Source organism: Euprymna scolopes, chromosome 40, assembly GCF_053919585.1.
Source record: "Euprymna scolopes isolate OS-2025 chromosome 40, ASM5391958v1, whole genome shotgun sequence".
NCBI classification, from domain to species: domain Eukaryota; kingdom Metazoa; phylum Mollusca; class Cephalopoda; order Sepiida; family Sepiolidae; genus Euprymna; species Euprymna scolopes.
In genome coordinates, this window is record NC_136521.1 from 22,739,445 (window position 1) to 22,755,681 (window position 16,237).

The 16,237-nt window shown below is 29.2% G+C and overlaps 1 protein-coding gene across 1 annotated transcript in view; it reads left to right on the forward strand.

Moving 5' to 3' along the window:
- LOC145265428 (uncharacterized) overlaps positions 1 to 16,237 on the forward strand; it is a 159,152-nt gene that overhangs the window by 109,357 nt on the left and 33,558 nt on the right. The window contains exons 6-7 of the mRNA XM_080121261.1: positions 11,421 to 11,553; positions 12,579 to 12,703. Of these exons, the coding sequence (XP_079977387.1) occupies positions 11,421 to 11,553; positions 12,579 to 12,703 (258 nt within the window). The remainder of the gene's footprint in view (positions 1 to 11,420; positions 11,554 to 12,578; positions 12,704 to 16,237) is intronic.

Sequence of the window (16,237 nt, forward strand, 5' to 3'; positions counted from 1 at the left end):
ATATTTACTATTAAAATATATATAGAATATTTATTATTAAGATATATATTAAATATACATGATAAACATATATATTAAATGTTCATTATTTAGATTTATAATAAATATTTATTATTTAGAGACATATTAAATATATTTTATTAAAATACATATTTAATATTAATTATTAAGATAAACACCAAATATTTATTAATGTTAAGATATACATTAAATATTTACTATTAAAATATATATTGAATATTTATTATTAAGATATATGTTAAACGTTTATTATAAATGTACATATTAAATATATATTATTAAGATATAAATTAAATATTTATTATTAAGATATATATTACAAATTTGTTGTTAAGATATAGATTAAATATTTATCATTAAGATGTATATCAAATATTGATTTTTAAAATATATATTGAATATTTATTATGAAAATATATATTAAATATGTATTATTAAGATACATATTCAATATTTATCATAAAGGTGTATATTAAATATATATTATTAATATGTATATTAAATATTTATCATTAAGGTATATATTAAATATTCATTATTTAGATATACATAAATATTTATTATACCGATATCTATTAAATATTTAGTATTAAGATATATATTAAATTTTTATTATTAAGGTATATCTTAAATATATATCATTAAGATTTATATTATATTTATTATTAAAATATATATTAAATCTTTATTACTAAGGTATACATTAAATATTTATTATATAGATATAGATTCAATAAACATTATTAAAATATATATTTAATATATATTATTAAGATATATATAAAATATTTATTATTAAGATATATATAAAATATTTATTATTAAGATATATATTAAATATTTATTATTGAGATATATATTACATTGTTTATTATTAAGATATAGATTACATATTTATTATTAAAATATACATTAAATATTTACTATTAAGATATGTATTAAATATTTATTATTAAGATATATATAAAATATTTATTATTAAGATATATATAAAATATTTATTTCTAAGATACATTTGAAATTTTTAATATAAAGATATATATTACATATGTATTATTAAGATATGTATTGAATATTTATTATTAAGATAAATATAAAATATTTATTATTAAGATATATATTAAATATTTATTATTAAGATATATATAAAATATTTATTATTGGATATACATTAAATATTTATTATTAAAATACATTAAATATTTATTATAAAGATATATATTAAATCTGTATTATTAACATACATATAAAATATTGATTTTTGAGATATAGATTAGATATTTGTATATATTGATTATTTATTAATAGGGTATTTATTAAATATGCATTATAAACATATATATTTAATATTTATTATAAAGATATATATTAAATAGTGATAATTAAAATATATGTTAAATATTTTTATTAAAATACATATTAAATATTTATAAAGATAAACCTGAAATATTTATTATTAAGATATACATTAAATATTTAATATTAAGATATATATTAAACATTTATTATTAAGATATATATTAAATTTTTATTATTAATGGATATATTTAATACATATTATTTAGATATATATTAAATATTTATTAAGATATATATTACAAATATATATTAAATATATTAGATATATATTAAATATTTATTATTAAGATAAACCTGAAATATTTATTATTAAGATATATATTAAATATTTGTTATTGAAATATATATTGAATATTTATTTTTGCGATATATATTAAATATGTATTATTAAGATACATATTCAATATTTATCAAGATATATATTAAATATTTATTATTGATATATATATATATTAAATATTTATTTATAAGATATATATTAAATATTTATTATTAGGATATATATATTAAATATTGATTATAAAGATATTCGTATTATATTTATTATTAAGATATGCATTAAATATTTATTATTAAGATATATATCAAATTTTTATTATTAAGGTAAATATTAAATATATATTATTAAGATATATATTAATTATCTATTATTAAGATATATATTCTAGAAGTGTAAGCCATTTTGAGTTTCAGAACAGTTTCAGATGGTTCGCTGTTACACACAAGTCCTGGGAGGGGACTTGTTTGTAGTAGACAGTTCTACAGAACAAAATATTCTTACCGTGTCGAAACCCGGGAAGGAACATGTGAAATTGCTCCAGAAAAGGTTTAATATTTATGAAGCAATTCTGATTTCTGATTGGTTTGTAGCAGAACGTGAATTAATTTGATTCGTCAGTTCTTAGCAGCATCGTTTATAAATAGAATCGTCCCAAAATATTGCAACATCCTCCCTATTTTTTATAATGGGGAAGTCGCTTGTGTTTGTTCTGCTCAAAAATAAATATATATTTTTATATCTACTTAGACATAACAAAAATTAGAAATCATTTGGATCTTAGAATTTTAGCATTTAAAAAGACGCCATTTTTAATTGTGTTCAAATGTCAAAAAGTAAAATTACAAAGATTTTTTTTTCCTAAGCAAAAAGTATTAGTAGGTTAAAGTGTTAATACAAATAAAATGGATACACGCTATTTTTCTTTTTCATTATAAATCCCTCTGGAGGGGTAATATAAATTTCACAGTCTACTGGGGCATTCAAATAAGCATTTTTTACGTCCATTTGATGGATGTTTAGGTCATATTGTGATGCGACTTGCAGTAAAACTCTGATTGTCATTAGGTTTGTGGTCGGCGAAAACGTAGAAAAGTATTCTTTACCGTAAATCTGAGAGCACCCCTTAGCAACAAATCTTGCTTTGTACTGTTCTACGCCTGATGCTGTACTCTTTTTTTTTAAAGACCCATCTGGTAGAAATAACATGTTTATCTCTTGGGAGAGGCACTACCGTATAGGTATCATTTTCGGTTAAGGCATCTATTTCTTTTTTCATGGCAATTTTCCATTCATCACACTGTTCTGAATTAATTGCTTCGTTGAAGCTTTTTGGCGCATTTTCCATTGAACAGCAATAGTCGATTTGATAATCCTTTATACTGTCGACCACAAAAAAATCGGGTCGTCTTCTATTTCTTTCGGGATATCTCGACTTTATCATCATCATCATCATCATCATCATCATCATGGACACTCTCGTCTCCGTCATTTTTATTGTTTTCGTTTGTTCTAATTATTTGAGGTAATATAATTCCATCCTCTTCATATGACGGGTTTTCATCTTTACAATTAAACGTGTCTGTGAATTTTACACACCGGATTCTTTTTATTTTATTTTTTCGGGAAAAAATATTAAATTGGCTGGACTGTTTTTATCGTATCCAAGAAATATACTTCTGTCAGCTTTAATATTCAATTTACTCTTTTTCTCAATATATGCGAAGCAAGTTGAACTAAATATTCTGCTTAATTTTTTTTTTTTTTTTTTTTTACCGCAGAAAGATTCATATGGAGTTTTAGATAATGTTTTGTTAAAACACCTGTTGCGTATATAGGCTGCAGCCATAAGTGCATACGTCCAGAGGTTTTTAGGGAGTTTTGATTCAATGAGTAGGCATCTTGCCATTTCAAAAAGTGTCCGCCACGCACGTTCAGCAGTCCCGTTTTGGTGTGGCGATCTAGGAGCTGATGTTTCATGCCTGATATGATGGTTAATTAGTAAAAATTCAAAGTCTTTATTGGTAAATTCAGTACCGTTGTCAGAGCGAATACACTTCATTTCACCGTAGGGGGGCATGTCGGCTAGATATTTCTTAGTTGCTAGCAGGGTATCAGATTTATTCTTTAAAAAATAAACCATTATTAAACCTGAATGGTCATCTACGAAATTCAACACATATCTATAATGCTCTCTGGCCATCGGTTCTACGGGACCGTTCAAGTCACAATGCACCATTAATAGGATTTTTTTGACATTTTTGTCTGGTATCTTTTTTTGATAGTTTGTCATTTTCCCTTGCGTACAGACATCGCAGTTGAAGGTTTTTGATGTTTGTATTTGCATTCCATCAACTACAGTCGGCAACTTTTTGATATCAGGAATATTGCAGTGTCCAAGAATTTTATGCCATGTCTGTAGATCATGGCAGGCGGTTTTTGATGGGACTACGCTATTTAAATAATATAGTCTTCCATTTTCTTTAATGTCGAATACAGTTCCATTCGGGTATACCAGTTTTGATTTATTGGGGCTAAAGTTTATATTTGCACCTTGTTTTGTGGCAGCTTGTACAGAAAATATATTTTGTTTAAATTTTGGGATTAGAAGAGCGTTTTCCAGAATACAGAAACACAGTTCACCTTTATTGTTCTTTAGCGAGATTTTCGCATTGCCTCTTTTCAAAACGATATCATTGACTCGACTCCCGTCAGCTAGTTCTACAAAATGATTTTGTGGCTTAAAGTTGGGATCAAAATTGATAAAATCAGATTCCTTTGTAATCACATGTGCCGTGGCTCCACAATCGACAAGAAAATTAATATTGCTTGTGAACGCATCAAATATACATGAAAATAAAAAATGTATGTTCGCTAACAGAGCTCTCTACATTTTTAATGTTGTCGCCATTTTGAGGGCTGTATCTACATTGGAAACTCTTGTGATTAGGTCAGTTCAGTGTATAAAGAAATAATTTTGGGTTTTCCTTTCGATAAATAATGCTCTCTCAATATGTTTAATACTTTGCAGCCGTCGTCCAAGGCTTCTCTCATTACCAGTGATAGACTTCAGTCATCTAAACACTGTATTAATTCCACAAAGACGGTTGCATTCTTTTCAATGAAGTCGGGGTCGTTTCTGTTTTCAGGTTGTGTTTCTAGTACTTTGTGTAGCCTTTGGGTTCGTAGATATCCCAGAAATTTAACTTGCCACAATTCGTATTTTGATTCGGATCCATCGAAATAAAGACACACGCTGGGCGCATAACCTCTAGAAGTGTAAGCCATTTTGAGTTTCAGACAGTGGCGTAGCTAGACATTTTGCCGCCCGGGGCGGTAGTAAAATTCCCCCCCCCCGGCATTTGGGTGCCAGGAAAATTCGTCCATGGAAATCGTCCATCGAAAATTCGTCCATTTTTCTAGGTAGGAAAACTGGTCCATTATTATTAAGTTAACATTTATTCTGTAGTTGCTTAATTTTCATACCTTGCGAAAATTAGTTCTACAGTATCTAATTTTCCTAAATTCAATTAAATTAAAATTAAAATATGAAAACTGATTTTTAATATTTTTTATTCATTTGAGATTTTATCTGTTTTCCTTTTGTTTTAAGTAGATGGTGGGGGTTGCCCGGGGTGATTTTGTCCGATCCCCCAGCTAGCAATTGTAAAGTTTACAAGGAGTTATAAAAAGTATGCTACAAAAACAAACTTTGATACTTTCAAAATCTTAGCCTCATGAATTGGACAGTAATAAAATTAATGAATTCAAACTTTCGCATCTAATGTTATTTCCTCTTTGATGTCGGTGTATGTATATACACCCAAATATCCAACTTTCTTTTCGCACCTATTCGATAAAAATTTATATGAAAGTTCCCCTTTAAGTATGAAATCTTTCTGGGGTCATTTTTTTTTTGGGTGCTTGGCCGAAGCCTGGGCTTGGCCCTATCCTGTTAGATCAGCCGGTCACTGAGTATATCTCCAGAAATAATTAATGCTTGCATTTTTTAAACTTAGTGATTGAAATGAATTAAAACAATTTATTAGTGGACACTGCAATAGACGAGTCAAAAACACTCTGCTCTGAAATGGGGATAAGCATGGAGCGTCGTATTCGCAAAAAGAAACGAATGGATGGTGAAGGATTGACTGATGCAGCGCTGAGTTTTGATACTGAGTTGAGACGGGAAATGCTGTCTGTCATAGACAGATTGACTGAACAAATATCTTGCAGATTTCAACAAGTTCACAATCTTACAAATAAATACGCTTTTCTTATACCGTCAAATCTGCTTGATGATAATTATGATTGTCAGCTTGGTGGATTTGACGAAGTGTTACATGATAAGGGCTGTGTCCATTTCATGTAAGTATAAAAATAGAGAGATTAGTTAAAATGAAAATGAAATAGCAATAGACGAAATTCGAACCTCGTAATTTAGGTTTAGAAATAGATTACGTGTGAGAAAAGAAGGAATGTAAAACAAAAACTTGTTTAGAATATAGATAAAATATTTCAAGAAAAGAATGTGAACTGTTAAGTTTATTATGAAATTTTAAATTGAAAGAATGCAGCTTATAAGATAATGTTTTTAACATATTGGAAAAATAGGTTACTGAGTATAGGTTAAAATTCCTTTTGTAGAAATAGGAAAAGTTTTGGACACGCATGTCCAGAACACGTGAAAGAAGGCACATGTTTTAACATGTGTATGACGTCACGGAAAATAGAAAGTTCTAGGGATAGAGAAAAAACTTTAGAGTAAAAAGAAGTCAGTCAGTGAGAAACTGAGAGAGGGTCTGGGAAGTGTCTAGGAAGCGAGACGTCACTTTGAAACTAAAATGTGAAGCCTTGAATTCTTGATGATGGAAACCACGGCCGGTCGTGAAGAAATAAATTCATCAGGTGTTTTGTGATAAAGCTCGTCTTGTCTTATGATTCTTACAAAAAGGTAAAGTGAAAATTGTATTATATATCTGTGTTATAAACTGTCTTTACATACACATCTCGACATCTCATGTCTACACAATGTCTGAACAGTGAACACTGTCTCCTCACTCCAAGAGCTTCTTCCCCTTCTTCTTCCATAAACACAATTAAGGAATGAACATTTAATATATAAGAATCATAACATGAACAATCTCTCTAAGTCTCTTACAACAACATACATCTCTCTCTGAGTCTTTCAACATCCCTCTTAATAAAATTCTACAAGACAAACACTCTAATAAGACTCTTTCTAAGCATCTCTCTCTAAGACTCTCTCTCAATGAAACCTCTATATATTACAGAAGATATAGAAAAAGAGAAATTCTTTGCTGAAAGGAAGAGGTTACAGTATGTTGTAAAATCTTCAGAAAAAGACAAAATCGATGGACCTCTTGAACTTTTGAACTTTATACAAAGATACCAATTTGGGGATTCCATCCCTAATATTGTGATCTTGCTGAGAATTTTCCTCACCAAAGCTATTAGCGTTGCTAGCTGTGAGCGCTCTTTCTCAAAACTGAAGCTCATAAAAAACTACCTTAGATCAGCAATGAGCCAGACAAGACTTACAGACTTGGCAATCCTCTCAATAGAGAGGAAACTTGTCGAGGAAGTGAATTTTGATAGAGTCATTGATAACTTTGCCGGAAAAAAGGCGCGAAAAATCTGTTTGTAAATTTTCAACCAACTTGATGCCTTGCGACAGTTCTCTCACAAAAAATAAATTTATAGCCTTATTTGCCATTCATAAATACATTTATTTAAAATATATTAAAACTATTTTTAAAAGAGTTGAAACGTTATTAACAACAACAAATTTCTGAAAACCCGAGCGATTACACACACGGATTTAAAAAAGCACTGATACAAGACGTTTTTTCTCTTCGGAGGGCTCGACCTCTTAATAATAACATTATGAAGACAAAGAAAAGAAAACTACATCGGACTATTCTCTCCTTGATACATCCATGTTATTTGGTGAGAATTCGGACTTTAACAACAACGACAAAAAAAGTAAATAAAAATGATTTTATCATTTCATAACATTTTCAGGTTTTCAAATGTTCTCATTTAAATTTATTATTATATTTGCTTGTGTAGCTAATTCATTTAATTTAACATTTTTTTATAATTTGAATTATAAGTTTTTGTTTTGAAAAAATATTTGGTTTCTTTTATTTGCGTACCCAGTCTTTATTTTATTAGTGGTTCAGAGGCTAGGGAATGAGGGTGGAGAGTTGTGTTTCGATTTCGATTCTAGCTCATGGCACCCAAGTCATATATTATTATTGAAAAGAAATTTCAATTATTATTATAATAATATTCAATTATTATTGAAAAGAAATTGTTAAATTAACTGGCTACGTATACAATTACGTAGCCAGTTAATTTAATTTAACAATTTCTTTTCAATAATAATAAGTATGTAAACATTAATCTGAAGGGAATTATATAATTGTTTTGAAAAATCTTTGGTCTTCTTTGACGAGTACTGTAATACGATGAAAATCTAGGACTAATAGCTGCAGTCTAACATTAGTTCCATGAAAATAAATATTTTGAGGGCTTTTGGAATTTTGAAGGTTAACAGATTATCAAATGCGGGGGGGGGGGGATCTTACGATCGCCGCGGGCTGCAAAGACTGTTGCTGTTTAATTTTTCAACATTTTTCAGAACATGTAAAGCAACTGCTTTCTTTGAAAGGTTACATAGAGAATTTATGCAATTTAAAAAAATTGTTTTACAAATAAAATAAATTTACATCGTATTTTGAGGTTATTCTCATTTTAGTTTTAGTGATAATTTAAAAATAATAAATATTTATAATTAGTACCAATAATGAAAAATTAAATTAAAAATTTAAAAGAATCGGTTTTGGAATCGTAAAATAGGGACAGATTTTTCCGATTCAGATACCTCCAATACTTCAGATTTTTACAAACTTTCGGTATAAAATTTCAGATTTTTTGTTAGCTTTTATATATTTTTTCTATTTTCTATTTTTATCCTCTCAAAATGCCGTCCCTGATATGTGCTGCTCGTAAATAAGAGACACATTTTTCTGATTCTGATACCTCAAAAATTTCCGATTTTTTACAACTTTTTCAGCATAAAATGTCAGATTTTTTGTTAGATTTTGTTTATTTTTATTTATTTTTTTCTACTTTCTATTTTTACTCTGTCAAAATGCCGACCCCTGACATATGCCGCTCGCAAAATAGGGACACCTTTATGCGATTCCAATAACTATAAAAGTTCCCATTTTTTACAACCTTTTCGATATAAAATTTCAGATATTTTGTAGAATTTTTTTCGATTTTCCCCTTTTACCATCTCAAAATGCCGCCCCATGCCGCCACCATGCCGCCCCCATGCCGCCGCCATGCCGCCACCATGCCGCCCCCATACCCCCCCTGACGCTCAGAAAATAGGGACACATTTTTTCTGATTCCGATACCCCCCAAAATTTCGATTTTTTACAACCTTTTTGGTATAAAATTTCATATTTTTTGTTAGCTTTTGTTTATTTTTATTTATTTATTCTACTTTCTATTTTTACTCTCTCAAAATGCCGCTCCCTGACATATGCCGCTCGCAAAATAGGGACACCTTTTTGCGATTCCAATAACTACAAAAGTTCCCATTTTTTACAACATTTTCGATATTAAATTTCAAATTTTTTGTTAGCATTTTTTTCGATTTTCCCCTTTTACCATCTCAAAATGCCGCCCCCATCCCGCTCCCCCTGACGCTCAGAAAATAGGGACACATTTTTTCTGATTCTGATACCCCCCAAAATTCCGAATTTTTACAACCTTTTTGGTATAAAATTTCATATTTTTTGTTAACTTTTGTTTATTTTTATTTATTTACTTATTTTTTCTACTTTCTATTTTTACCCTCTCAAAATGCCGCCCCCTCAGGTGTGCCGCCCGGGGCGCCCCCCCCCTAGCTATGCCAATGCTGCCCACATTTAATATTCCTCTGGGGTCATCAGATTTGTTTTAAGACTCCTTTATATATCCATTGTATCATTCTAATACAACACATGATTTAACCCTCATTCACAAGGTTTCACTGCTTCCACATAGCTGATAACCACTTCACAGTGGTAATACTCTGCTGTAACCTTTGTTATCAAAGATAGATTTTATAGAAAAAATATTAAATAATAAATGAAATCTTACTAATAAGTTGTCAGAATTTAATTCTTCCATCTACAATTCTTTCTCTCTTCTTTTCTTCCTTCTGTAACCCACCCCTCTATGCAAGTAGTTGTAGACTGCTACTGATAACACGTGACTGTTTCTTTGTTGACGATTGGTCGAGTGATTTTTTGCTCGCCGATTTAAGCGAAAATGGAAGTGAAAAAAGGCAGTTGCTGTCTTGGCCTTTGGGAGTGAAAGGTCGTTTGAAAATGTTGGACCTGGATGTAATAACCCATCGTGGCGAGACATCAGGAGGCTTTAGATGAAGGTCCTATTTCGTCAGATAAATTTTCGTCAAGGTGACGAAAATGAAGAGAAAAATGCCGGCTGAGTTCAGACAGAAAAGTCTTAAAAAGCCAAGTCAAAAGTCTTGTCTAGAGGAAAAGAAATAAGTTAAACCTCAGACGAGTTAAAAAGTGACGGTGCAAACAACAATAATTTGCTTGTTCCTCAGGAAATATTCGAAGTGAAAAGGAAAGTGCATAATCTTTAATGGTACAGCAAGAAAAGCCTTCTTAGGCTTAGAACATGCTTGCGGGTTATGTGTATTTATTATTAATAATAAGTTTTCGTTTGACTAAGCTGTCGAAACTACATCAGGTCAAGTAATGTTTTTTTTCTGAAGTAAAAGCCGACAAATATGAGTAAAAGAAAGTTGAAGAAGATGCAGGTTTATTTGATAAAAAAGAAGAAAATCCAACGAGATATTTATTATCTTTATGCTATCTCAAGCAGGAATGAAAATTGTAACTAGAACCTTTAAGATTCGCCAAAAGGGGGCATTTTTTGGCAGTCAAAATACAGTCTTTTATGCGGTTAAAAGGTGAACTTCAGATTTATTATTATTTTTCTCCATCCCCTTTCAATTTATTTTTCCCTCATTAAATAAAAGTTTATAATTATTTCAAGTGGCTTTTACTTCCTCTTCTTTCTCCGTATCTTACTTGTAAATGGTTTTATGTAATTGTTTTTTACAGGTTCTAGTATTTAAATACGTCTAATTTGGCTGTTACTAAGTTAAGTTCTGACAAATTACCACACGTTTAAATTAACAAGGTTCGATAGAGAATTTAATTATTAATGCATTATATATAAATTGCATTTTTTGTTTTGTTCTTGCATATATTTTTGTCATCTGTAGATTGAAAAAAATCTAAACATTCGAAACAGTTAATTTTAAACAACATTAAATGATGCGGAATATTTGGAGTACAACATTAAATGATGCGGAATATTTGGAGTACAACATTAAATGATGCGGAATATTTGGAGTACAACATTAAATGATGCGGAATATTTGGAGTACAACATTAAATGATGCGGAATATTCTGAAGTTGGAATTTGAATTCGCAAATAATGAAAAAAAAAGGAATTAAGGGACAATATTTTTAGTAACTATCAGATGAAATATTTAACAGAATTTTAATATTTTGTATAATATTACTCCATCTTAAAATTCTATTAAATATTTCATTCAATAGTTAACCAAAAGTTTACATTTTTTTGTATAACTTTGTCTGTTGAATTGTGAAAATATTTTAACTAATAATCATTTTTCAGGTAAAAATGGTTTCTGTGATCTAAAATGGGAATTAGAAAAATGCATGAATATTTTACTCCCGGGACTAAACTTAGAAGAGATTTTGAGAATGTCTCCATCATTGAATCGGACACAATTAGAACATGCTTGCGGGTAAGTGTATTTATTATGTTATAGTATTATGTTATGGCTGTCTTTCTTTGGAAAGAAGTCGATACTTATGTCTGGAATTTCTACATCATGGAACGTCTTCTGTGGCCGGATACATAACACCTCTGGTGACGCATCGGCACTTCTGACTTTTAATTTCTGTCTGTTTCTCCAAGTGACTGACAACCCTAAATATAGACAATTCCAGTCTCCACATATTTAAATTTCTGATCTAATTTCTTGTATGTTTTCTTTGTTGACCTCTGACCTGTTTGCCTAGTTGCCAAATTTACTTTCAAATTTGTCTCAATGCAAGCTATGTAAAGTATGAATATAGATGGTTCACAAATGATGCAGCGCAGTGCAGGAAGATGGCAAAAAAATTTTTCTTATATGAAAAATCAAATCTTAAATTGCTAAAATCTCCCATGAATCTTTGTGCATCTCAATTTGAAGGGTTTTTTTTTCATATAATTTAATTGAAATCCAAATTCAAACGTGTGAAATATGAAACATAACTTAAAACACACGCGCGCGCGCGCGCGCGCGCACACACACACACACACACACACACACACACACACACACACACACACACACACACAAAGAATTTAGAAACAAAAATGAACGTTAAACTTTCAAACAATGCCAGTTAGATACAGCTAGTGTACCATATAAAGTTGATGAAGCTGATCTTTAACTTGTCTTTTGTCTTGCAGCTGGATCTTTTGGGGTCTTGTTCTACTGAACCCCATACAAAAAAGTCAAGAGAGTTGCAATCAGATAAACTTTGAGGTCAAATGTTGGGTAAAGTTTTCACAATGACACCTGGCTCTTCCAGCTCATATGGCAAGACGCTGTCTTGTTGCCACATGTATGGTTTACCTGTAACTACCTGTTCGATTCAGAGTTTCACTTAAAACGTGATTATAGTCATCGAAGTTCAGCATAAAATCCCCAGGAAAGAAATGAGGGAAAAGACATGATGTAATCTTCAACAAAAAATATTGTTTCTTTCTCTCTTGCAGATCGGTTGATAAATTCTTCGCTTGCTTTTATGATTTTGCTAAGCAATGCCGAGTTACAGGGCTTGGTTACGTCCAGCTTCCACTCAGACAGTCTTTCAATTACATATGCGGAAATGGGCGTGAATGTAAGTACTTACTTTTTTAACCTCTTTTATGCAATTAATAATGAAATGGTTACCCGTGATGACTATAGACAGCATGCTGTGTTTAAATCTTGTCAGATCCATTACACCATTTTCATTGGAGATGAAGCTGATTAAAAAAAATAAATCAAATTCAAAGTTGTTGGGTTTTTTTCATATTTGAGATGTTTACTATTAGTCGAATATACACACACAGCAGTGACATAGCAAGGGAAGGGCGGGAGGGGGGACGTTCAGCCCGGGCAACACGTGCCAAGGGGCGTCATTTTGAGAGAGTACAAGAAATAAATAAAAATAAATGAAAGCTAACAAAAAATCTGAAATTTTATACCGAAAACGTTGTAAAACATCGGGACTTTTGTGAAATGAGTCCCTATTTTATGAGCGGCCCATGTCAGGTGCAGCATTTTGAGAGGTTAAAAATAGAAAATAGAGAAGAAAATAAAAGCTAACAAAAAATCGGAATTTTTTTACTGAAAAGGTTGTAAAAAATCGAAACTTTTGAAGGTATCGGAATCAGAAAAATGTGTGCCTATTTTATGAGCGGCCCATAGGGGCGCCAAAAGAGAGGGTAAAAATAGAAAATAGGAAAAATAAATAAAAGCTAACAAAATATCTTAAATTTTATACCGAAAAGTTTTGTATTTTTTTAATTGGTACTTTTGGAGGTATTGAAATCGGTAAAATGTGTCCCTATTTTACGAGCAGCACATGCAAGGGGGTGGCATTTTAAGAGGTTAAAAATAGAAAATAAAAATAAAAATAAATAAAAGCTAACAAAAAATCTTAAATATTATACTGATGAGGTTGTAAAAATCGGAACTTTTGGAGGTATCAGAATGGGAAAATGTATCTCTAATTTACGATTCCAAAACTGCTTGTTTTAAATTTTAAAATTAATTTTTCATTATTGTTACTAATGATAAATATTTATTGTTTTTAAATTATCACTAAAACTAAAATGATAATAACATCAAAATATGATGTAAATTTATTTTATTTGTAAAACAAAGTTTTAAAAAGTTGCATGAATTCTCTAGGTAACTTTTCAAAGAAAGCAGTTGTTTACATATTCCAAAAAATGTTGAAAGATTAAGCAAAACATTTTTGTCAAGAAAAATACTTTCAAACATCACTGATAATTAAATGATACAACAGAAAATTAGTAACAGAAAATTACGTAATTTTGGAATTGTAGAAACATTAAGTAAGTACAGAATAAAAATTGACTGTAAACAGATTTTTTGATCGTCATATCAGGGAATATAATTTTAAATGGGAACTACACCTCAAATACTATTTAAGTGGCTTTCTATTCGATAGTTTAAATACTGCCGAATTTCTGTAAAGTTTTGACCAATCACGGAGTAATTGATTTTTTTCAAACTATTAACAAAGTTTTATAATCACTGAAATTTATCATGATGAATTCATTCTGGTAATAGGATTTTAATTTTTTACTTTTTTAATTACTAATATAATATAATATAATATAATAATTGTAAAAGATAATACAAGAAAAATCTCCTTAGAACGCATAAAAAAATCGACTTACTTGCTTTCAAACAAGAGTAAATACTTTAAAATATGTATGTTTCCGTCGGGTTAGGGTTTTTTATTCATTTAAGATTTTATCTGTTTTTGCTTAAATTAGCTGATGTGTTTTGACCGGTGTCTTATTGTCCGATCCCTAGGTATATATATGTATATATGCATACATGAATGTATATATATATATATATATATATATATATATATATATATATATATATATATATATATATAAGTGAAAGTGTGTGTGTGTGTCTGTGTGTGTACATTTCCCTACGCAATAACTCTGTCAATTTTTAGTTTACAGACTCGAAATTTGATATACAGTGTACTGAGATTTGTGAAAATGGATGTGATCGGTTCTTGGCCAGAAATTTTGCGACTAAGGGGTCAAAGTTCAATGATTTGACCATTGAGAACTCTACCAAACTTCTCCGACAATTTTGGGTCTACACACTTGAAATTTTAGATATAGGTTCATTGGACATGGGTCTAACTTAAAAACTGATTTGAGCCCAAAACAATAAACTATTATAACTCCGACCAAAGGAAAACACAAGAAAACTCGAGTCGTTAAAATAACAGATGAACAAACAAGATACAGAGAAAGATCTCTTTCATCAATAAACTACTAAATATAGATTTTTCTGACTTATATTTGACCAAAAAGCATTTATGTCTAAAGATAAAATCAAACACTACTATAAAAAAACATTGACTAAAGATAAAATCAAACACTACTATAAAAAAAAACATTGACTAAAGATAAAATCAAACACTACTATAAAAAAAAACATTGACTAAAGATAAAATCAAACACTACTATAAAAAAAAACATTGACTAAAGATAAAATCAAACACTACTATAAAAAAAAACATTGACTAAAGATAAAATCAAACACTACTATAAAAAAACATTGACTAAAGATAAAATCAAACACTACTATAAAAAAACATTGACTAAAGATAAAATCAAACACTACTATAAAAAAACATTGACTAAAGATAAAATCAAACACTACTATAAAAAAAAACATTGACTAAAGATAAAATCAAACACTACTATAAAAAAACATTGACTAAAGATAAAATCAAACACTACTATAAAAAAACATTGACTAAAGATAAAATCAAACACTACTATAAAAAAACATTGACTAAAGATAAAATCAAACACTACTATAAAAAAACATTGACTAAAGATAAAATCAAACACTACTATAAAAAAACATTGACTAAAGATAAAATCAAACACTACTATAAAAAAACATTGACTAAAGATAAAATCAAACACTACTATAAAAACATTGACTTCTATTAAAAGGGAAATAACTAAAAAAAAAAAAAAAAACAGAGCTATATCCCTTACACTATCGATTATAATCAGTAGTCATTAGTTTTTATTTACTATTTTTGATTTTATTTCTCTTTTTCTTTGTTAATAAAAATTTGTTTTTCTTTTTAAATTATCTTTTTTTTACTCTTTTATTTTTTATTGATATGTTTGCGGTGTTCCGTTACCCCTAAACTAGAAACAAATATGTTACAATAATATATATGTATGCGTGTGTGTGTGTGTGTGTGTGTGTGTGTACTAGTGAGGAAATGATTCCAAATTTTTCCAGATTTCGAGTCAATTATCAATTCTGTCTTAAATTTCAGATCCGATACGATTCCCGATTCCGATTCTTTTTAAATTTCTAAATATTTAATTAGTGATTTGTTTTTATCTTTTTTTTTTCAAATTTTCTTAGTGTGTGTGTGTGGGAGGGAAAATATATTAAATACACGGGGGGGGGGGGGGGTTCTAAAGATTTTTCTCAAATGTTTTCCTTTTAATTGATTGAAAATAATGAAACAACTAAAGATGACTTTCTCTTTTAAAACAAAGCCGATTTGCATTTGTCATTAGTTAGCATAATGCCATAGTAATATTTCATAAACAATTGAAAATAATTAACGATT